The sequence below is a fragment of the Marmota marmota genome, unplaced genomic scaffold (assembly GCF_001458135.2).
Source record: "Marmota marmota marmota unplaced genomic scaffold, marMar, whole genome shotgun sequence".
Lineage (NCBI taxonomy): Eukaryota > Metazoa > Chordata > Mammalia > Rodentia > Sciuridae > Marmota > Marmota marmota.
Genome location: NW_025999900.1, coordinates 53,868,685 through 53,893,508, shown reverse-complemented (window position 1 = coordinate 53,893,508; position 24,824 = coordinate 53,868,685). Strand labels below are relative to the sequence as shown.

Here is a 24,824-nt window from a genome sequence, read left to right as displayed (position 1 = left end):
TTGAGAATTATAAGGAATCTTAAGTAAACAGCTACAAGAAAACCAAGATAGAAGGAGTATCTCTTTTTTATGACATTACTAGTAATCTGAAAACTTTTAGGCCCTCTCCAAAGCAGCAGCAGTAGAAGGAATAATAATCTTTCATTTAGTTCACATTGCAATGAATCAACATTCCTATACCTGCTTTTGGAGTCTATTAAATTATTTTTTTATTATTATTAACAGAAATTGGATAGATTCATGTGCAATAGGAATAATTTCAAATGCAGAGATAGCAGCACATAGACATCAAACACTCTTTTCAGGACCAGGGTGATTTTTCAGCATCACTTGGGAAATTTGTTATTCAGTCTGTAGAGGTTGAGATGAAAGGGCGGTGGTTAGTTAGTCTGATCATTATTGATCGTATCAGAGCAGATGCATACACTCTTGCTTTCTTAGTGGACTTGATGCTTTCCTTGTTGTTTATTTTATCCTTCCATATGGTCAAAGAGAAATAATTAATTCTACATGATAAGGCACAGTTTGGAAGCTCCCCTAAATGTGGCTTGATCCCCATGACAGGGTTTAGATAGATTAGTCATTAATATACATTCAAGGTAGAACACCCCCTACCCAACGGATGAGTTTGGGGTCTCAAGGAAAGCCAGCCAGCCTAAGACCATATGCTTCAGATGTGCAGGCTAGCTCCTCTTGGGTTCCGTTTATTCTCCAGATTGTCTGCTCATCTGTCCCTTCTGCAGGTGGCCTTCACTTTAGCTTTATAACTAGATTGTAAAGTTCTGATGAAAGCCTCCTACCTGGCTCCCTTGGGGGACCTGAGGAAAGGCTAATATTTGCATATAACTGAATACTCAGGGCAGCAGGGAAATAAACACCATTCTAATATTCATCATGGCATTAATGTTTTCTCTCTCCTTGCCTTTATGTGAGCATCTCTTTGTTGAAGACTCTGAGGTGGGGTTAGGATGGTGACTTGACTATGGCAGGTCCACTTAGGTCAGCACGGACCTGTCTGCCCTATTATTCATTTTACTTTGGTGGAGAGTCAGGAAGTGTGGCCTCCCCTTGTCCTCTCACACACCATTGAGTATACGCAGGAGTGGAGAGCTGGGTCAAGAGTGTCTGAAATGGGGAAAGAGAAGAACTCAGGGTTGAGAGGAGCTGCCTTTCCAGAGTTGAGCATGGTGATCTTCCAGCTGACCGTTCTAATAGCACTGCTTGCTAGCTCTGCCAGGACCAGGTGTGTGCTATGGACCAGGTACTATTCTAAGTCTCACGTGTCCCATGAGTACAGTAACAATACCCACCAACATGTTCACCATGAGGTATGAGTTCACCTGTGCACTAGTAGGTGCCCTCAAAAAATTCCTATCATTATTATTACCATCTAAGAATGGCAAGTCACCATGCCCAAGGTCTTACTTGAAATTTAAAAATATTCTGACGACAACCTCATGAGGAAGGTTTTAGTTCCTCATTTTATAGATGAGGAAACTGAGGCTCAGAGAAACTGTGTAACTTCCACAGGCTGAACATTTGTCACTTTATCCAAGAACTTTCTCTGTTGCAAGAGTAATACCTGAGGCATTATGCTCTCTGTCCCTCTGAACTGGAGCCAAGACGTCTTTGTACAGCACACAGAAGCGCTGACTGTGGTGGTTCCCGACTTCCTCTCTCTCCCACTGATGTTGGAAATATTCCCATGCAGCTCCTCACTAGGATGCAAGGCTCCCCCTCCCCCAGCTCCCGCAGAGTCACTTCTGTGTCAGTGAAATCTTTTTATGTGAAGTATTTGGGAAGCAGCAGAAGGAAAAAGCAATCATGGCAAACAAATTAATATTGTGCCTCCACTTTCTCCTGAGGCTTTTCTGCCACAGATGAGAGAGGAATGGAGAGAGGTTGCCACCTGTTGTTGGGGTTCTGAATCATTAAGGGTATTTTTGAGTTATAGTGTATGCGGTCCACCATGCCTTTATCAAAGAATCCGTGGCTTTCTTTCTGTGCCTTAAGAGCTGAAAATGTGCTTCTTTAAATACACTTATAGAGCCACTTTCCACACTCACACCCTTGCCCCACCTCAGTCCTGACTCAATATGTCATTCATAAACCCCTTTGCTGACCAGGCCCTGCAGGGGTGAAGAATGCTGGGAATACAGAGCCACCCCTGTATGTCAGACGAGGTCCTTTCTTTTTGTGCCGGTGGTGTAAGTTATTAGCAAAATGCATCCTGGGTTACACTTGAGATGTGATAGTGACCTACCTTTCAGTTTGCAAGTGACCTGGTTTGGACAGCAAATCCAGCGGTTCCCCTGGCCCTGGATGCCCATGCATGTGGCACGGGGGTCCCTTGTATTCCTCAGCTAATCTGAGAAAAACTGAGTGATTGTCGCTTCACTTTTGTTTGTCTTTCTTTCTGGTGCCCCATAAGGACACCGAGAAATGGATGATCTCACTGAGTACACAGATCATAGGAGAAAAGCCCCAGACAGTTAGTGGTCCCATGTGGGCCATCGTTTATCCCAGGGCAGTGTGAACACTCATGATGGTGTCTTGTGCTGTCTAGAGCAGTGATTTATGCAGCCAGCATTGCCTTGTGGGAGGAACCTGGGAGGGGTCCGGCGAGGAGGAGAGTCACTTCCCCCTCCTCTCTCCCTTCCCATCAGCCTCAGACCTGGCTGACTCTGTGAGAGGCTGCAATATCTCCTTCATACTTTCAAGGTGGTCTTAATGCAGGGTATTGGGGAGGAGGGAGGAAGCAGAGAGGAGAGAGATACAGATTCTTTCCGATCTTGCCCTTCTCCAAGTCAGTTAAAAAAAAAAAGTCACACACACACATTTGGGGGGTTACTTTTGCATTTGTCTGATATTTACTGAAAGGTACAAAGTTTACTTCTCACACCCCTGGGAAGATATTTACTTATATTTATTACTTTAATTTGTTCATTCATTTGTTATTACCTTAAACATTCTATTCACTCCTCAATGCTAGGCCACTGGGTGGTGCTGGAAATTTCAACTAGAAAAGAAATTCAAGAAGGAATAGCATTAAAATGTAAAGTAATGCTTTCTTCCCTATAACCAGCTATCTACCCAGCCATCCAATTATTCATCTATCTATCTTAGTGCTCATGAGACCTCTCTGAACTTGACAGTGGTTGAACTTGTTGGTGAACAGCTGATGCTCATTGGACCTGAGATCGTGATCTGAATTGATGTTGATGTTGGTTGAAACTCTACCCTATAACCTCCCTTGAGCTCACCATACACAACTCGGTTGAGTCATTTCATTATACGGATGCTCAGATGTTCCTAATGAGCTGGCTTATTTTCACTTTGCAGCCCAAACAGAGATTAAAGCATTAAAGCAAAATGCATTTAGTTTTAAAATGTTTTAGTTGAGCTCAAATATTCAGATCATTGGAAAATACTTTATAAAATTCATAGAAGTTAGAACTATGAACTCTTTTAGAATTATACTTATGAAGTTAGAAATGATTCCCCTACTATACAGGTATATATATTTAAATGCTAGAATTTTTAATGTTTTTATTATAAAGAAATGATCATTGTTTGAGGAGATAGTGTTTACCCTAATTTGAACATTGCACAATTTATTACATCTATCAAAATCTCACATAGTACCTCACATAAATATGCATAACTTTTATATATTTGTTAAAATTAAAAAAAACAATGCTTCTAATTCAAATGATATCCAGTTATACCAATTCATTTTAATCTTAGATAGAACTAGACTTCTGGAGTTGGGGTTTATCCAAAGCCTTATTACAAGTTTGGGAAGTTTTAGGAGAGCTTATTTTTGTCTTCCTTGCTTCTAGTTAGATATTTTTCTCCCAGTGAATTACTTCGGATCTTCAGTGATTCCCCCGTGCCCATAGCAACCCTTATATATACTTCCAAAAAGCTGCTTCCTCTAGACATTTGGGTGTGTTGCCCACTTTACTGAAGATTTGGGCGGGGAGAGAGGAATTTATATCGCAGATATGAAGCAAGTTCAAATTGGTTACTAGACACAGCTGTTCTTCCCAATTTTCCAAATTGCTGCTCCTGAACTTGAACCTCCCTCTTGTCAATTGATACCCATTTCTTTTCTTCCTCCTTTTTCAGGCTTTTCTTTCTATTTTCTTTGCCCCCTCTCTTTCAGAGTATGAAATCAGCCTTTCCCCATTTTACTGTATTTATTTTTTTAAAAAAATCTTGTTTTTAATGCAGAGCATTAAAGTTCTAACACCCAGTTCCAATAGCCCAGTGAAGTCTGGGATCTCCACTTGCAGCTTCAAGAGGGTAGTCTGATCAGAAATGATGCTGTGAAAATCCTTTTGACCTAAACTCTCAGACAATGGCCACCTTCCTCCTCCTTCTCCAGTTGGAGGTGAGGATGGAAGTGGGAGAAGTAGAGTGTGTTCTGGGTACCATATGTAGAAGAAAGGGCAAAACTCCCTGCTTTGAGCTAATGGGATTTGAATCATGGCTGCTTTACTTCCTGGCTGTGTGACCTAGGACAAATTAGTTAACTTTTCTGTGCCTGTTTCTTCTCTCTAAAGTGAGAATTATACTACTGTCTTTCAAGTTTTGGAAAAGAATGAAATGGAATGATGTCTCTAATGCACCTGGCTAAATGCAGGCACTTAAAAATGTTAGTTTCCTTTTCCTTTTAAACACTTTCCTTGAGGGTTACCTATGCAAACATTAAATATTTATAAATTGCATAATTCAAGAAAAACAAAACTCGGAAAGACATCTTTAGATTTTTGATGAAAAATAATCATCTCATTTGCCTTTTGTGCAAGTCTGTATTTTTAATGTGCTGGACTGGGTCTGCTTTTGGGTGTTGATGTGTGATTCTCAGCACTGTGACACTTACAGCCTTATGGGTGATGGAAATATTGGGTTTCGATGTGTGATTTGAGACAACCAGAGTGACTGATGAGGCCTGTAACTGTCCCTGAGGTATTGTTTTGAAGTGGGCCCATTGGGAGCTGTATGGATAATGAGGAGATAAACACCAGGCTGAGGCTTTGTGGCTTGGTCTGATGGCCCTCACACAGCACAGTGAAGAATGGATATCTTACCAGTGGAAAGGACTCACCATATGCTTCTCCTCAAAAGTTGAGTAGAATATAGGTCTGAATGAGTAAGTGGTCCTGATTGATATTCTTGTCAATTAAGCTGATTTAAACTATCGGCAGTTTGTATACTTCTTTTGGATTTTAAATTCCGGGATGCCAGGGCTTGTGTTAGAAACAGTGGTGGCTACATTATTCATAATATTTCATGTTCTTAGGGGCAAGAAAGAATAATCCAAAGGCTTACACAAGAGATTTCCCCCCCCACCCATCATCCAGTTGATTGACTGATTGCCAAATCTAGCCTGTCACTTGTTTTTGTACCTGTAGCTTGCTTTGTTAAAGAATGATTTTTGAATATTTAAAGGGTGATGAAAAAAGAAAAATACATGACAGAGATTATATATAGCTTTCCAAAGCTAAAATATATGCCCTCTGGCCCTTTATAGAAAAGGTTGCTTTTCCCTGGTCTGGAGAGTGTGAAATGGCTCATTCAATATCATTATTGAAGGCGAAATGTAATGATATGGATTTTTCAGTTGTAATCTGGTTTGTGACAGCCACCGTGTGCCTGTTTAAACAAAGCTTAGTGGATATTGCTGATAACCACATTTCAATATTTGTATCTTGCCCTCTCTGCGTAGGGTTATCCCAGCTTTGCCCTGGGCTCTGAGTCTCTATTGTTGTTCTAGAAAGTAGCTTATATGTCTGCCACCTCCTCTCTACCTGCCACCCTCTCACACAGCTAACCCATGCAGACAGCATGGACTTGAACTACAAATGACAGCACTTCCTTCCTCCCTGCTGGCCTGAAGGGGCATGGCAGGGCCAGCTCGAGAAGTGCTGGATTGGAGTTTTTCATCTTGTTCTGCTCCTGCCGTATCTGGGGGAGGGCTTCTAGGTGTATATGTCATTGGTGTAGAAACGTCAGCCCAGGGAAGGGGGCAGTTGTGAGCCTGTAATCTCTCTCAGCAGTGGGGCCTGCATTAGACTCTGAAAAAATGGGCAGAGTTTGCATAAGTGAAGGAACAGAGGAACAAGGGAGCATGTCATGAGGTGTCCTGACTGGAGTGGAGACTTAATATGGTGAGAGATGAGAATGGGCCATCATTAGGGCCAATTTAGTGGCATTTTTAAGACATGGAATTCCAAATCCAGTAGCTAACATTGGACTTTATTTTAGAAAAGAATGAAGTGTGTGTGCGTGTGTGTGTGTGTGTGTGCGTGTGTGTTTATAATGCCTACTCTGCCATGTGCACCTACTAATTTTATTTTTCTTTCTGGGAGCATCAGGGGTTATATTTCCCTTCCTAATTTGTTCCTGGGTTTCTTAGGTCACATTCAATCTTCTCTTGTCATCTCACACTCCTTCCCTGATTTCTTGTTAAACAATGTCAGTGTTCCTCTCTAGCCCAGCGGTCCTCGCTCTGTTCAGCATCACTTGCTTGGCTGGCAGTCATTCTAAGTAGTTGCCTCATGAATGGCTCAGGATGCAGTATTCCCTGGGATCTTGCAGTGCTTAGGGTGGCAGGCTTCACAGACAGCTTTGGGGGAGACGACTGGCTGACTCACCTTTTCATTTACACTGGTCTTGTGGGTGTCCCTGTGCTGTCTTTTGATGTCAGTGTTGCCGTGGAGTAACCTGAGGCTGGCCTGCCCTATTTTTCTCCTTTCATCTTCTTATTTTTCTTTTGAATTTTGAGATGGGTTCTCGCTGAGTCGGCGAGGCTGGCTTTGAGCTTTTGATCCTCCTGCCTCAGCCTCCCGAGTCACTGGGATTACAGGCATGTGCCACCGTGCCCAGCTTGCCCTTTTATTTTGATCTTGATATTTTAGTTGAGCTTCTTAAAAGATTATTTCCTTATATAACACTACTGGGTTTTGTCCCTTTTATTTCAAGAAAGTCTTCCTGATGGTCACTTTTAAACAATTTCTCTGCTGTGTGCTTTTGGTTTTATTCTTCAGGGACTCCAACCACATGTCTTTCATGTCTGACTTCTGTGTCTATCATTTTTCTTCTACTTTGTTTGTAACTCTGAAGATGTGGTTTTGTTTTTTTTACTACTACCCTTTCTGTGTGTGTGTGTGTGTGTGTGTGTGTTTTCATAATGCCTACTCTGCCATATGCTCTGGGAGCATCAGGGGTTATATTTCCCTTCCTAATTTGTTCCTGAATTCAATCTTCACTTGTCCTCTCACACTCCCTCCCTGGTTTCTTACACTCTGCTCCATAGTTTCTCTGTGAAGGCTACCATTTTTGTCTAGTTTGGGCAACATTTTTCTGGTGTCGTTAATCCCTTGGGAGTTTTGTTACTCTTTTCACATTTTTCCTTATAAATCCTTTATATTTATGCTGGCCCAGCTTCTTCTTAAAACACGTAACTCCCCCAAACCGGTCAATCCTGGACCAGCCATTTGTCACATGTTTTGGAGGCTGGGTGAGGAGGTCGGGTGAGGCGGGGCCTCCAGATAGCACTTTCCAAGCTTTCTTCCTTTCCACTGCTCATTTCTGAGACAGAGTGCCTCTCACAAGTGTGGCCCCTCCATGTTTTTCTCTGTAGAGACCCGCTGCTTCTGTCTTCTGAACCAGATCAGTTTCAGGGTGGTTTCTGCTCTCCCTCTTCACCCTTTCTTCCACACTTGGAGCAACCAGCGACATCTCTTTTAAAGTTCAAGTTGTGAGCCTCACCTTCGTACGTGGGCATGTGCTGGCACTCTCTGAGGTTTGCCTGGGATGGGCCCTTTCATGGATCTTTGTGCTTCTTCTATTTTTTTTGCCCGTTTGGCTTCCGTCCATTCTCAGCTTCTTTGGGTGGTTCTGTGACCTCTGGATTCTATTCCTCTTGCAGTTCTATAGAAAACAAGTTCGAGGCGTTTCTGCCCCATACCACGGTGAAGGAGCTCTCATTCAGAAGACAGGGAGAGGCCCAGCTCCCACTGGTCCCTGTCGGTGATGGCCCGCCCTCCAGGAGCCCTCTGTCCTCCAGGTGGGAGGACTCCTTTATTAAAACCTGTGATACTTTCTGGGAGGAACTTCCCATCCTGTTTCTTCTGGAGCTCAGCTATGCCTTCCAGAAAGTTCTTTCCTTTGATGCACAGCTTTGTGTGTCCACTTCTCATTGGTGCACAAGTTTTTGGCTTTGTTTTTAAATCTGGCCTCTAGGACCTAGCTGCTTCCACCTTGGTGAAATTGAGCAAGTTACGTGCAGTAAGAACGTTCCGGATGAAAGACAACTGCCATTCCTACTTAGAAAGTCTTTGTGTCAGGGTTCTTCAGAGAGTTAGAAGCAATAGGGTGTGTGTGTGTGTGTGTGTGTGTGTGTGTGTGTATAATATACATGTAGGTATGGATTTATGGATTTTCTAGGGAAATAGGCTCACATTAATTGAACCAGAGAAACCAGTGGTGTAAGTCTCAGTCCAAGGCTCCAAGGCTGAAGGCCTGAGAAACGAGGGGGCTGTTGGTGTAAATCCAGGAATCCAAAAGCTGGAGAACCTATAGTTCTGATGTCCAAGGGCAGAAGAGGAAGGGTGTGGTCCGGCTCTGGAAGACAGAGTGGAAATCCATTTTTCTCTGTCTTTTCTGTTTTATGCCCCCCCCCCCACAGCTGATGGAATATTACCTACCCACTTTGTGGATAGAACTTCCCACTCAGTCCACCAATGCCAATCTCCTCACAGACACACCTAGAAATTGTGCTTTACCAGTTCCTTAGTCCAGTCAAGTTGACAATTAAAACTAGCTGTCGCTGTCTCTTGATCTAAATATATGGCATACTAGATTTACATTTGCAAATCTGCAAATACATTAACATCGACAATTACAAGTGTTCTCCGTGTTCTTTACATCCATGGATGTGTGGACTAGTGGGACTTTCTGACGCCCCAGTCCAAGTTAGGTCATGTTAGTACATGACTGCTCAGCACCCAAGAAAGGAATTACATGGCCTGACACCACTCGATGTATGGGCATAAAGTGTGATAGGTCTCAGCAACACCTGAGGACATCACTGTAGTTGATGGAGAAGACCAATGTCAGGTTGGGTTGTGTTTGACAGTCTGGTTATTAAGATGGGGAAATGTGTCTTGCATTTTGGAAGATTTGTTGTAAAATAATCAATATTGAGAAAGTCTGGGCCATTTTTAGAGGTACATTTTGAAAAATGTTATCCAGTACTCAGATATTGGACCCACGAGACAATAGTATATGTTGAAGAAGACAGAAGAAGAAAACTCTTAATTTTCTTGTTTTATGACATGGCAAAATTAGTGGTCTCTTTGATGCATTGAAAAACGTTATAGCTACATGAAATGACCTTCATTCATGGTATTTATTGGGTCAACTTGTTAGGAACTGGGAACCTGGTTTATCCAACTATATTTGCTGACTTCCTCTCTTTCTTATTGGAGGTAAATTTAGACAGAAGCCTAAGTAACTGCCATTCATTTTCTTACCTTGATAGATCGTTCTGCTGGAATTTTCTAATACTAAACAAATAGTAATAAAAGGGCCGTGGTAAATGGGGTCCTGCTCACTCCCTTCGAGTTCTGGATGGAGTTGCTCATGAAATATTGATAAATAGATGTTGAATCTCTTACTTCCTAAGGTCAATGTGTTTTCTTTTTTTCTTTTTCCTTTTTTCTTTCATCTTCTTTTCTCTTATTTATTTTTTTTTGCTGAAGACAGTTCTCACTGGATTTTCCACTTACCTGTGCCCCCACCCGACAAAATGTCCTAACTAATTCGCACTTATGGATCAGAGCTCATTAGAGGCCCAGGAAGTATCTTCTGACCTCATGACAAGTGCCTGATTCTGCTGGCCACTGTAGCTGGCATTCTTCCACCATCTTTGGGTCATATGCTCTTGATTTAAAGTCTTAGGCAAAGCCATCCTAGCTGGTGAGCCTCTAGGTTCATGTACCCATATCCTGGCTACCTGGGAGGCTGTTCCCACTATGTGGGAGGAAGGACATTGTGTCACACAAATTATGTGCAGGTTGGGAATCTTTTCCAAATTCAGAGAGCTCTGTACACAAACAGGAAGCTATTACAAAACAAACATGCTAACAAAAATAAAACCCTACTCAAGTATACTTTAGCATCATGTACAGAGTTAGCACTGGAGATTGAGTCTTTGTTCTATTCATTAGGAAAAAAAAGCCTATTTTTTCCTTACTCTCTCTTTATCTTAAAAAATAAAGTATTACAAATTGAACACCACTTAACTGGCTAGTTTTACTCCCAGAGTAGAGGGTCTTAAGAAAGTCGTATAGTTAGAGAATTCCAAAGAGAACCTTAGTACAACATAAATAAGAATAATGAGGTACAGAAATAATTGTTTTTCCAATTACTGAGTGGTAAATTCACTCATTGCATGTGATAGTAAGGGTTATAAGAAAACTCAGGGCCCAGTAATTTTTCCAGTTCTTCATAAGGAATTTCCACTACTTAGGGAGCTAGGAAAATGGAGCAGCTGGAGTAAAGAGCTGTATTCTCATTAATTGTGAAATGCACAAATATCAACCTGCTTGCCTGAGTTCATATAGTTTGTGACATAATAATGTCTGTATTTCCTCATACTATTAGTGATGTTGGAACATTAGAGTTCTTTGAAAAGTGTGTCTTTGATAGTTTCCTTTGGATCCACTATCCACTGTAATGACTTCTTGTAGGAGGCCTAAGCTCTTCTACTCTTGTAATACTCTTAACACCACAATGAAAATCTTTGGGCAGGAAGTATGGTTTTCATCTCTGGTTGCTTCCTTGGAAAGATTCCCATGGGATTGTCCTGTCAAAGGGCATGGACCATTTAAGGCCTCACCAAATTGCTTTCAAGAAAGTCTCTCATGAGCAGCATGAGGTTAGATACTTTCCATATGCAAGGAAAAAATGCTCATTATTTAGAATGGAGAGAGAGAGAGAGAGAGAGAGAGAGAGAGAGAGAGAGAGGAGAGATATCTCAGGAATAATAAGGTCTTTTCTGAAAAGCAGTACTACTACTCAATTTCAGAGGTTTCTTTTATCTGAGGATATCAAATACTTCTTTTTTAAAAAGATTTTCTCATGCTGAGATAATTGGAAAAACTTATACTTGTATAGTTGACCCTCCATATCCATGGGTTCAACCAACTGTGGAACAAATATATTCAAAAGAAAAAAAAAACCTCGCATCTGTATTGAATGTGTACAGAAGGTTTTTCCTAAACAATATAGAATAACAATTATTTGCATAGTATTTGCATTGCATTAGGTGTTACAAGTAATTTAGAGGTAATTTAAATTACATAGAAGGGGCTGGGTGCTTGTAACTCAGGGGCAGAGCACTTGCCTAGCATGTATAAGGCACTGGATTTGATCCTCAGCACCACATAAAAATGATTAAACAAAACAAAGGTATTATGTCCATTTACAACTAAAGCAATTTTAAAAAACAAAGTATGTGGAAGGATGTACGTAGGTTTATGTGCAAATACTAAGCCATTTTATAGAAAGGACTTGCGTACCTGTGGATTTTGCTATCTGCAGAGGGTCCTGGACTCAATCCCCAAGAAAATTGAGAGACAACTGTAAAGCAGAGAGAATATATTTTCACATTTCTGCAACCAGTAGCCACACCAGAAGGAAGACCAGATTCTGCTCAGTCTTTGCCGAGGGTACCCTGCACTCTTTTTCTTTGCTCCATAACTAATTCTGATACAAGAAAGTCCCATCTGTCTTTGATTGTTGACTCTGCTACTGGATTCCTAGCAAATAGCTTTTCTAAACTTGAGCAACGATGCTCATTCTTTGTGAAGATGCTTTTCCATAAACCATAATTTGTAGAAGGGCAGCAAATTATTTCATTCTTACCAACAGCTATGAAATGCAATTAGATTTTAGTCTTTGAGGCACTTTCAGATTGGGTCAGCTGGCTCTACCTGCATCAAAGAGAGCCCTTGGTCAGGTCCCAGGAGATAGACAGTGATGGTGTCACTTGCAGCCTCAGTTAAAGATTATACCTTAAAAAAAAAAATCGAGGCAGCTGCTTGTACTTATCCAGCATTTAGATTGGCTGTTTAACTCAGGGCCAATGGAAATAGCAGTCACTGAGCCTAATATTTACTAAATGCTTACCAGGTATTGGGCTCTATGCTGCACATACATGATCTTATTTAATCCTGCAATAATAACACAAGGTAGGTTCTGTATGTACTTTTATCTTTGGGAAGACTAAGTCCCAGAGATGTTAAGTAACTTGCCCATTATCTCATAGTTAGTAAGCAATGGAACCCAGGGTCATTCACCAGGACCAACTACTTAATTTGTGGGGCCCAGTGCAGAATGAAAATACATTCCCTTGTTAAAAAGAACATCTCCTGGCGACAGGAGAGCATTAAACCAAGCATGCAGACCTTCTCAGAGTGAGGCCTGGTGTGATTGCAGTTTGCACGTCCATCAGGCAGACTGCCTGCACACTCTTAACCAAACAGCGGGGGCTGAACACTTCATAGCTTGGTAAAGATTTAACTTTGGTGTGTAAATAGCAAATGGAAGCTTCTATGTGTGTTGTGTGTCTTGGTCATGAATCCTCTTCAAACACCAGCTCTCTTCACAAAAGACTTGGGACTGTCTTCTAGTTCATGGTGACAGAGCTGAGGCCCCCCCTGGTCCTGCTCATTGGTAACAGCTTCTTTGGGTGTGTCCCTACTGGATGGTGTCTTTTGCTGAAAATCACCATAAGGCATTTGATGGAGGAACTTCGTGGACACCTTGTGCTTTACTTAAATCCAGTTCTAGTGTTCTGGGCTTGTTCTACGAACAATTGCATGTCCAGCAGCTGTCACCCCACTTATTTCTCAGCCTTGATTGCCTCTAGTTGTCCAAGACACACCCACACCTCAGATCCAGTCATGGGCCCACCTGAATCATTGAGTCAGCCCAGCTCAAGGTACAGACATTTTGTCCCTTGTCCTGGTGCTATGGGAGAACAGCGGGGTTGCCAGAAGGAAAATAGGAACCAACCATCTGTTTTTCCCTGGGGCTGCTTAATTTTTCTGTAGTCGTATTGCTTAGGAGTGATCCCTTTCTACATAAAACCACAGGGCCAGATGATAACTGCGAACCCTTACTGAGTGCTTGCTTTCTACTATGCTTTGCTTGTATTTAATCTTCAGGTGTAATTCATGCTTCACATGTAACTCATTTAATCTTTAAAGGCTTACAGGTAGGTGATTTAATAGTTCCATCTTTCAGAGGAAGGCAGTGAGGCAGGGAGATTGAATAACTTGCCCCGATCTAGGGCCAGTAAATGGAAAAGTCAGAGCAGGAACCCACGCCATCTCTAGTTCTAGAGCCACAATGTAATGTTCAAACCTTACTTCGGAATTTCACCAAGCATTCTGGAAGGATGGGCAGGGCAGCTCAGCAGGCCTGGTACAGCTAGAGCCCCAAATCCAGGAATGGGGACTTGTCATTGCCTCTGAGAAAAGCTCCAAAGTGCAAATTCTAGAATTTTCCCAGAGTGATAGTGTGGAGGGTCGAACAGTCCCTCCATATAGATCACCAGAGGCATGGAACACAGATACACACAGGCCTGTGCCTGAGATGTAGCACTGCTCAAGAATGGAGATCACATTCTGTGCCCTCTGGAGCAAGTCTCTAAAGAAAGAGGCTGTAAAATATATTTAAAGACTTATAATTACGAGTGCACGTGTCTAAGAATTTCCTTTAATTTTGTTATAGTGTTTTAGCCTGAAAACTCTAGCAATTGTAATAATAATAATGATATATATCTATTTTTTGCATTGGCATAGTACTTTACAGTTTGCTGACTTTTCCCTGCATTTAAAAAAAAAAAAAATCTCTCCACCACTAGGAGAGGTTGAGTGGGTCTAAGGACAACCTGATAGCATATGGTCAAATAAGTCTCCATCTCCTCACTTCTATCTGAGGCTCCTTGGGTGACACTTATGTGCCCTGAGCACAGTCCTTTACCCAGGAGGTAGATAAGGGGTCATCTCTGAATGCTGGAGGAAGCACATAGTTCTTGTGCCTCATATGCCAATGCATTTGCAGCAGGTTCAAAGCTTCAATTGGCCTGCATCTGCAATATGTTTCTTTCTGTAACACTCAGACTAAAAGGAAATCTATTTTCCCTAAGATTGGGCAATTGTGAGACGGTCAAGCTAGAGTCTTTAATATCTCCACAAGTTTCTAGAATGTTTCCAAGGGTCACCATGAACCCAGTACAAAGTGACATGGTAGAAGCCCAATATTTTTTCCTTTCCAACAGGGCTCGATTAATGTAATTCAGAGTATTCTAGAGGAGAATGCTTGGCAAAATTATTTTTCCTAAATTCCTGAAAACACTTGAGAAAAGTTACCAAACCTTTTTTTTTTTTTCCTGTTTAAATCAAAACGGTGGTGAAAAAAAGAAATATAAGATTAGAAAGTCTTGCTTGAACACTCATTTAAGAAATAGAAATTTAAATAATTTGTGATAAGAGGTTTGAGTGATTCTGGACAGAAAATTGAGAAGGAAAATAGCCGAGTGACTCATCTGCAAAGGGCAGAGTCATCAGCAAGCCCTCTGGGTCTGCAGGAGAATGACTGATAGACAGTCCTTAGCATCATTCTGTGCTATGCTTCGCTTCATTCCCAGTGTGTTCATGACTGTGGACCCAATAACTGACACATGGCTTTGATTCAGAAACAGGCCCCACAGGAGCTACCCAAATTTGGAAGAGTGGTGCAGGGACCAGACTCATCAGCATAAGATTGTGATGCTGGGGCCTGGGGTTGTAGCTCCCTGGTAGAGTGCTCGTTGCCTAGCATGCACAAGGCACTGGGTTCGATCCTCAGCACCACATAAATGTAAAGCAAAGATGTTGTATCCACCTAAAAACTTAAGAATAAATATTTTTAAAAAAATTGTGATGCTAACTGGCATGAAAATAAACAACAAATAATTGAGGCTCTTGTCCTATGTAAATTGTGCTAACCCTATAAGCCTTTTTCTCCCAGTAATACTTTTTTTTTAAAGCCCCATTCATATAGAATGGGCCCAGTATACAGTTTAGCTACTTATATAAATGCAAAACTCTTAAGCATGCAGAAATGGAGTTTTCAAAGCATTTTTAAAAATTCACATTCATAGAAGGATTCGCTTGTATTCAGACCTCCACTTCACCAGCAAACATTTATCAAGTACTGCTTGCCCTTGGTGCAAGAAGTGGTGGGTGGAGAGGCAGAACTCAGAGATGGTGTGGAGTTCCCAGTAAAGAGAAAAAAAGAGCCAGGCACTGCTAGACTTCCCCGTCAATGGGGAAAGAGGCACAGAATCTTTGTTTCTGTTTACTGTTGCCCGGCTTCCCAGGGTAGGACTGTAGAAATCATAGGTCCTATCTGAGTTTGAAATAGACTAGATTTCCTCTCCAATGGTCAGCACCCCTTACTCTACAAAAGCAGATGTTGAAGACAGCCACAGTCCGTCCAGGTGAAGAGGATGCCCACCAGATAGTACTGTACAGAAGAAGCCCTGTCTAATCTAAACAGGCAATGGTGAAACCTTTCCAGATGTTCAGTTTACCCAAACCAATTGTGTCCATGATGTTTGGTGTTTCTGAAGAGCAACATTCACTATCAGAAATGCAATTCTGGGTGGACACAAATAATTTCTTAAGATTTATGAAAACTTAAAACTATTTAAACTTGGAACAATGTTTCGTATATGGCCTTCAAAATGGAATTCTATTCCCTAAGACTCATGAAGTGGGGGAGATGAACAAATCTTTTAAAAAAAAAGTCTGTGGATTCTTTGGTCAATAGTCTACTTTCTCTTCCATTTCACCTGTCTTCCTCTCTCTTTCTGATATTTCTCACCAGGGTATGGGAATATTGCTCCAAGCACTGAAGGAGGCAAAATCTTTTGTATTTTATATGCCATCTTTGGGATTCCACTCTTTGGTTTCTTATTGGCTGGAATTGGAGACCAACTTGGAACCATCTTTGGGAAAAGCATTGCAAGAGTGGAGAAGGTCTTTCGAGTGAGTACTGCATCTATTTAACTTTAACGTCTGCCATCTGGTTGGCTTCACTCCAGTAGGATTCAGAAGGCCTTATCAGGGGCACCATTCATTTTTAATGAAATAGTGTGTAACGTTAAGATTGGGTTTTCCATTTTAACCAATGGCAATCATAGGTACTGTGCCTAAATGCCCTGTTGTTTGAATAGCTTCCTACAATAGAGAGGTATTTCAGGGATGAAAAGACAAGAGGGTTAAGTATGAATTTGCCAACCCAGCTTTTGTGAAGAGGTGAGGCATACTCAGTGTCTTAGTCTGTTTATGCTGCTATAACAAAATTCCTGAGACAGGGTGGATTGTAGAGAAGGAAATTTATTTCTCATAGTTCGGAGGCTTGGAATCTGAGATCAAGGTGCTGGCAGGATTGGTTGTCTGGTGAGGGGCCTGTTCTCACCTTTCAAGCTGGTGGCTTCTAGTGGCATCCTCTGGAAGAGAAGATTGTTGAGTCCTCATACAGCAGGGGGGATGGAAGGTGAGAAGGATGTAACACTGCACGAGACCTCTTGTATAAGGGCCTTATTCTGATTCATGAGGTGGAGCCCTCAGAAGCTAATCACCTTTTAAAGGCCTCACCTTTTAGTACTAGCATATGGACCATTAAGTTTCAACACCTGAATCTTGGAGGGGACTCATTCAAACCATAGCATTTAGCTCTCCTTAAAGATGGAAGATGGTTTCCTTAGTGTTTTTTTCCATGAAGCAGAGAATTGTAAATCCATCCACTTTGCCACTTGAGCTCCTCCACTCCTTTGTATTCCTAGAGTGTCTCTAGGCGGATCCTGGTTTCTTTGAGACCAGCCTTCTCTGAACCTTCTGTGCCTCTCTCCTCGGGGCTCCTCCCTGTTCTGCCTACCACTGCTGAGTGTTCCCTCAGTAATGACACACAGAGCCTACTTCATGCTAAGGGGTACAGGATGCTATTGCCTTAGTGAGTTTTTTTTTTCCCCTCTTGGAAATATTTACCTTTACACGACGGACAGAAATCTCAAGCTCTGGAATTTGTTTACTAAAGGTGATGTGCCTAGCACCAGTGACAGGCATGTGGGGTGCTTGTTATTGGACTGAGGTTCCCAACACCTTTAGTTGTCACCTGTTCATATGCTTTCCTGAGACTCTTGTTTAACATAGGCTTAAGGTCATTTCTGCTATCTTATTCAGTGTTGGCCTAATTCAAATATTCTAGATCTTCATCAGGAAGTTCTTTCTTATGATGACTTATTATTATTATTATTTGTTAATTGGCAGTACTGTGCATTGAACCCAGGGGCACTGTATTACTGAGCTACATCCCAGCTTTTTTAAATTTTAAATTTGAGATGGGGTTCTTGCTAAATTGCTGAGGCTGACCTTGAACTTGTGATCCTCCTGCCTCAGCCTCCCAAGTCACTGGGATTAAAGGTGTGAGCCACTGGCAGATGACTTAATTTTTTAAAAATAACATTTTTTGGGGGTTTTATTTTGATTTTTAAATTGATTCTGTTTAGTTATATATGACAGCAGAATCCATTTTGATATAATTATACAAGAATGGAATATATCTGATTCTAGTTAGAGTCCCATTCTTATGGATGTACATGGAAAACTATATCAGATTCATTCCATTGTCTTTCCTTTGCTTGTCTTCCTTTCTTCCCTTCATTCCCCATTGTCTAATCTACTGTACTTCTACTCTTCCCCTCAATGCCCCTGACTTTATGGTGAGTTAGCTTCCACCTTTTGGAGAAAACTTTGGTTTTTTGGGACTGACTTACTTCACTTAGCAGGATAGTCTCCAGATCCATCCATTTATTGGCAAATGTTATTCTTCTTAGTGGCTGAGTAATATTCCATTGTGTATATATATATATACCACATTTTCTTTATCCATTCATCTGTTGAAGGGCACCTAGGTTGGTTCCATAGCTTAGCTATTGTGAATTGAGCTGCTATGAATATTGATGTGGCTGCATTGCTGTAGTATGCTGATTTAAAGTCCTTTGGCTATATACTGAGGAGTGGGATAACTGGGTCAAATAGTGGTTCCATTCCTATTTTTCTGAGGAATTTCCATACTGCTTTCCAGAGCAATTTACCAATTTGCAGTCCCACTAGCAACCTTTCCCCCACATCTTGCCAACATTTATTGTTACTTGTATTCTTGATAATTGCCACTCTGACTGGAGTAAGATGGAATCTCATTGTAGTTTTAGTTTGCATTTCTCTACTTGCTACAGATGTCGAACATTTTATCATATGTTTGTTGACCATTTTAGAATCTGGCAATGATGGGTGCAGACAGTAGATGGTGAGCCCTAAAGCTGTGCTCCCCTTACCCCCACAGGATAAGAACTCTCAAGTTTTGACCTTACGCCTGTCTCTGAAATCATGATTTATACTTTTCTTTAGCAGAAAGCAGGAAAGCTTCTGGCCAGCAGTTTGAGAGCGTGTTGTGTTTTGACTGAGGCACTGTAGCTGGTCTGGGGTTGCATTGATAAGCCCCATGATTCTAGGAAAGTTGCCTCAGTTTACCCACTGGCTAAAGGGAACAGAATTCAAATCTGCTTTAGAAGGTTTTGGTGATGATTAAATGAAATAATATGTGGGAAAGAGCTTGGCACAGGGCCAGACACGCTGCTTGCTCTGAGAGAAGGGCTTGTTGGCAGGCTAGCCACTCGCTCAGGTTTTATCTGCTTAGCTCTGTGCATGTGAGTTTTTCTGGAATGTCCCACAGTCTTTGCTGCCCGGGTGCTGGCTGCCCAGCAACCTCATTAGAACAAGCACCTGGGCTCCTCGTTGGTCACCATGGAAACCACCACACTTGCCTTCTCTGCCTCTCAGATGTTTAGGGCTCCCTGAGCCAAGGCGGCCCTTTCTCCAAGAGCCATTTTGAACTTCTCAGAGTGGCCTCTTAGCCATTGTCATGTGGCCCTTTGAGTTAGGAAAAAAAAAAAAAAGAAAAAAAAAATACGAATCAGCCATTGAACACTCAGAAGAGCAGGATTCACATGGAGAAATGACTGACCTGGTAGGCTTATTTTATGTAGCTTCTTGAGCTCTCAGTTTCCTTAGTTGTAGAAGAAAGGGGTGGACTAAATGCTCCTCCAATCTCCCTTGAGCAAATAAAATAAAATGAAGAAAATTAGTTTCTGAATTCTAAATGAGAGAAGAGGTTTCAGTCATTTTAATCCATCTGCTACCAGATTGGGGGACTGAGTTTCCCCTAATGAATTTCAGACGACAAGCAGAGTGTGCTGTGGAACACACACTGAGTGTGTCCTTCCTCTTAGAGGAATGATCTGGATGGATCCTTCAGTGGACTTGGGGGCAGAGCCATTTCATTTTTATGCTCCTGGTCCATGCACTGTGACAGGAGATGGGACGTCTTGCAGGGAGGCGAGTCAGACGTCTGCTATTGAATGGGCAGCACGCGACGGATGTACCTGACCAATGTCGGAAGGGGCTGTTGGCAGGGCTGACCGAATCCCAGGAGGGTAGCATACTTGCTGAACACTCAGATGACTGATGGGCAGTGGTTCCCTTTCTGCACATGAGGTTGTGGCAGAAAATCTGAAAGCTCTTGGCCATTCCCTTAAGCTACATTTAAAAGGCCAGTTGCTTAGGTAGGTGGTTGGACAATAAAACTGTACAAACCAGCAAAACTTGGAGTGGTGAATTTCCAGTTCCCATGGGGAAGGCTTGTTTACAAAAAAAAAAAAAAATCTGCATGATGATTATTAGGTCTCTTTCTTTGCCTGCTAGGTTTTCTCTCAGCTCTTGGGAGAAGAGGACTTTTTTTGTGGAGAAAATGTATACTATGAGCACAACCTTCCAAGTATCTGTGTTCTGAGGTGATTCTGGTTTAGATCCTTTTAACATATTCCATGTCTGAGCCTCATTTTGAAGAGTAGCTGAGGGGTACTGCGTGACTTAGGTTTTGCTTTTGGCTGAAGAATAATCAAATGCCTGTATGTTTTATTTATTCACTCCATTTTTAATGGAGTGAATCAATAAAAACTCTTTCTTCTCCCCTGGAGTTGAGAACTGAGAAATAGAGGAGTCAGACAGAGATAAAAATGTCAGCCTTACAGCTGACCAGCTGACCAGAGAATACAACTTTGTCTCTATTGCCAAAAGGACTTACTAGTTTTCTCTTGCTGTGTCACAAACGACACAGACATAGAAGCTTCAAACTTCCATTGGTTGTGTCTCACCTTTGTAGGTCAGTGGTCCTGTGGGCTTGGACGGTGGGTATGCTCAACATATTGCAGGACCAAAATCAACGTGTGAGCCAGACTGGGCTCTCGATCCCGGGAAGAATCTGCTTCCAGGCTCATGCAGGTTTTGGCAAAAAAAAAAAAAAAAAAAAAATAGCCTCTAAGGTTATAGAGCTGAGATGTAGAATCCTCCTCAAGCTTTGACTCTGTCTGACTCCCCTCAGGCTGAGTTGGAGGAAGTTCTCTGTTCTTAAAGGCTCAGGTGATTACATCAGGCCTGGGAGGATGATCTCCCTGCCTTGGGGTCAGCTGTACCACATCTTATCATGCAGTTGGGGGGGGTGATATCTCGTCATATCACAGGTTCTGGGGATTAGGGTGGCTTGTCCTGGGGGGCCGTTTTTGACATTCCCCTTGTCACACACTGAGTCATATGGTCATAGGAGCACAGACCTCCTTCACAAGGCAGCTCTTCCTCTAATCTTGCTACATCGTGGAGAGAAAAGCAGAGTGCACTGCTTTGTAGGAAGATGGTCCCAGATCTGAAGGTGCTCAGCTTCTGAGTCATCTGTGTGGTTGAACAGTGGGGACAGAGGCTCAGAGTGTTAAACTAGCTTAAGTCCCTCCCTGTGGGGCAAGAAGCCAGAACAATGCACATGCCTTCCTGTACCAATTCACAGTGGGCTGAGGGTTTGGACACATACTCATTTCACCTAGCAAGAAGCCTGGAGGTAGGTGGATTCAGGGTTGGTGCGTCGGCCCCACAGTGTTAGGTGTACCCCCATTTGTTCTCTGTCCTCCTTTGCTTGTTACCTCATGGTTGCAAGAGGGTTGCCATAGGACCAAATATCCCGATTTTAACCAACCACATTTAAAGCGAGATAGAAGAGACACATTTTTAAAAAAGACTATTTCTTTAGAGCAGTTTTAGGCTCACAGCCAAACTGAGAGAAAGGTACATAGATTTCCCACATATACCCACATATACCTGCTCACATATTACCAACAAGCCTCATCAGAGTGGTATACGTTTGTCATGGTCGATGAACTTACACAGACACATCATTATTACTGAAAGTCCATAGTCTATGTTAGGGTTCACTCTTGGTGTTGTACATTCTGTGTTTGGACATCTGTGAAATAACATGCATCCGCCATTATGGCGTCAGAGTATTTTCACTGCCCTAAACATGATCTGTGATCTGCTCAGTCATCTCTCCCTCTCACTTAACCCCTGATGGACACTGATCTTTTCACTGTCTCTATAGTTTTGCCTTTTCCAGAGTGTCATAGCTGGAATCATGCAGTATCTAGTCTTTTCAGATTGGTTTCTTTCACTTAGTCACAAATGCATTTAGTCTTCTTGTGACTTGCAGGTCATTTCCTTTTAGTGCTGAATAACATTCCATTTTCCAGAGGTACCCAGTTAACTGCTGCATTCACCTACTGAAAGATACCTTGTAGCTTCCCACTTTTGGCAAGTAAAAGTAAAGTTGCTATAAATATCCATTTGTAGGATTGTGTATGGGCATAAATTTTCAACTCTTTTGAGTAAACACCAAGACATATGATTGCTGAATCTGTAGCATGAGCATGTTTAATTTTGTAAGAACCCACCAGACTGTTTTCCAAAGTGGCCATGCCATTTTTCATTCCCACCAGAAGTGAATGAGAGTCTCTGTGGTCTGCATTTTTGCCAGCCCTTGGCATTGTCTGGATAATGGTCATTCTAACTGGTGTATAGATGTACACCAGTTCCTTGTTGTTTTAATCTGTCCCTAAGGACAGTTGATGTGGCATATCTTCTCATACGGTTAGTTGCCATCTATGTATCTTTTTAATGAAGTATTAATGTCTTTGGCCCACTTTATAATTGAGGTTCTTTTTGTCGTTGGGTTTTACAAGTTCCTTGTATATTTTGGTGTAACGTATTTATCAGATAAGTCTTCTGAAAATATTTTCTTCCAATCTATGTCTATGTCTTGTGTTTTACTTCTCTTGATAGTATCTTTTGCAGAGAAGGACATTTTAATTTCAATGAAATCCAGTTCACGGATTGTGTCAATTCCAATCCCAAGGTCATTTATATTTTCTTCTATGTTACCTAGGAGTTTAGTAATTTTTGTACATTTTACTTTTAGGACTATGATCCTTTTTGTGAAGATTATATGGTCTGTGTCTTTCCTCTTCCTTCTTCTCCTCTCCTTCTTCTTCTTTTGGTATGTGATTATCCAGTTGTTCTAGCACCTTTTGTTAAAATGACTGTCTTTTCTTCTTGTTTTGGCTTTTCTTTGTCAAAAATAAGTTGATTAGCTGGGCATGGTGGTACACACCTGTAATCCCAGTGGCTTGGAGGCTGAAGCAAGAGGATCACAAGTTCAAGGCCAGCCTCAGCGACTTAGTGAGGCCCTGTCTCAAAATAAAAAAATAAAAAGGGCTGGGATGTAGCTCACTGGTAAAGTGCCCCGGGTTCGATCTCTGGTACCCTATACCTCCCCCCCACCAAATAAAAAGATAACTATTGATGTATTTATTCTTTCAACAATAGTACACTCTCTTGATTAATGTAGCTAACCTTTGAAGTCAAGAAATGTCAATTCTCTGACTTCTGTTTCTTCAATATTGTTTTGGTAGGGACTTGTTTTGTGGGAGAAAAATTTCTTAGAAAATACCTTGTAGACTTCTTTCTGTCTTGAGACCAGAATTGGATAACATGACCACTCCTACCTGCAGTGGAGGTTAGGAAAGCAAATATCGGACAAAGGGCAATTGGACTGACTTAGACCAGTGATTCTCAAAGTTGGTCCCTCAACTATGTGCATCAGCATCCCCCAGGAACTTATTAAATGTGGAAAATCTCTGAGGGGTTGGGCCCAGCAATCTGTTTTCCAAGCTCCCCAGGTGATTCCAGTGCCTGCTAAAGTTTGAGAACCCCTGGACTAGAGGAATGATATTCATCTCTTGGGGCTAAACACACTGCCCTGATGAATAAAATTAGAATTCTATTAGCAAAAAAGAAGTTGGAGTAGGCAAATGATAGCATCTCCACAGGGCTGATCGGCAGCTGGCCACCTGGACCACTCATGGGGAAACTGCCTTCTCTTCCTCCCGTCATAAACGAGGTGGCCTTTGGGACCCTTGGATTAGTTAGGAGAAGCTAGTTCCTGCTGTGGTAACAAATAACCCCACCTTACTCTACTCCCTGCCAAGTCTACTTCGGGCCAGACAACTCCGTAGGGCTTGCTGAGGCAGGGAGAGAGCTGGCAATTGCAAACTGATTTTCACAAGGGTTTTGGTACCTGGAGAGACCCCATTGTCCTGAACGAGCCACATGGCCCTGCCCAACTGCAAAGGGATTATTTGGTCTCCAAGACAAGAGTGGATGGGGAAATTTGTGAGTATTAGTCATATGTATATTCCTGGGTATGCACTGTTGGGCCCCACCCTAGTGACAAACGACCCTGGGAATTTAGATACAGATGGCATGTGCATCCCTCTTTGGGGAACACTATTATTGTGAGATTCATTTATTTCACATCTGAGAAAATGGAGCCCATGGCTTGTCAGGCCACTTGCCTCGAGCCACACAGTGAGTTGGTGGCAAGGCCTGGATTTGAACCAGCGATCCTGCCTTTACCTCTTCCAGGTGGGCTGAAAATATTTACTGTCAGATATACTGTATTCCTCTACATCATGAAACCAGCGTGGAGTTGGACATTTTTTTTTAAGCATATTGTGTTAATTAAGTTCAAAACAATTCTTCCTGGGCTTCTAGAGGGAAATCTGGGCAGTTATCAGGGGAGGATAATTATTTGGGATAAAACAGGGCTAACACCGGATTGCAAAGCAGGTTTTGAAGTGAGAAGGCTCTCTCTCCCCTGCTGTGGGCTGGCTCTTTCTCTGGGCCCTGGCCGAGGGTTACTTGATAGCATCCCATAGAAAAACGGGCCAAATTTTGAACCAGATTCCACTTGCTTGCTCTAAGCTGGACCTTGGCCTCTGGGAGGAGGCTGCTACCTCTTTCCATTGGGCTGAGCAGCAGACTTTCTGATATTTCCTCTAAAGCCAAGGGACAATCTTTTCTTTTTTCCCCCTTGGGTCTTTCTCCCCAAGGATATGGCAGAAATGTTTAATTTGCTTTGGACCCAAGGAATCTGATGTAGCTGACAAATAACACATTGCCCTAGAGGTTGTGCCATGATCACTGGGTGACTTTAGAGGTTGCCAGTTGCTCAAGACAGGGTGGTGACAATCTCAGTCTGCTAGTGATGTTCAATTAGTGGGCTCATCCATCGCTTTGGATTGTGGGGAGCGACAGGTGGTGGAAGATAGGCTCCTGGAGACCTCTGCCACATACTTGGTGTGAGCCAAGAGAAAACTTGGAAGAATTCACTTGGCAGGAGGCTTTTTGGGCAAGGTGTCTCTGAGCTTGCATCCAGCAGTGGAGTTAACTTGAAACTATTATTATTATTATTAT

The 24,824-nt window shown here is 42.1% G+C and overlaps 1 protein-coding gene across 1 annotated transcript in view; it reads left to right on the top strand.

The window, feature by feature from the left end:
• The window catches only part of Kcnk10 (potassium two pore domain channel subfamily K member 10), a 125,795-nt gene that overhangs the window by 62,709 nt on the left and 38,262 nt on the right, over positions 1-24,824 (top strand). The window contains exon 4 of the mRNA XM_048799525.1: positions 15,955-16,115. Within this exon, the coding sequence (XP_048655482.1) occupies positions 15,955-16,115 (161 nt within the window). The remainder of the gene's footprint in view (positions 1-15,954; positions 16,116-24,824) is intronic.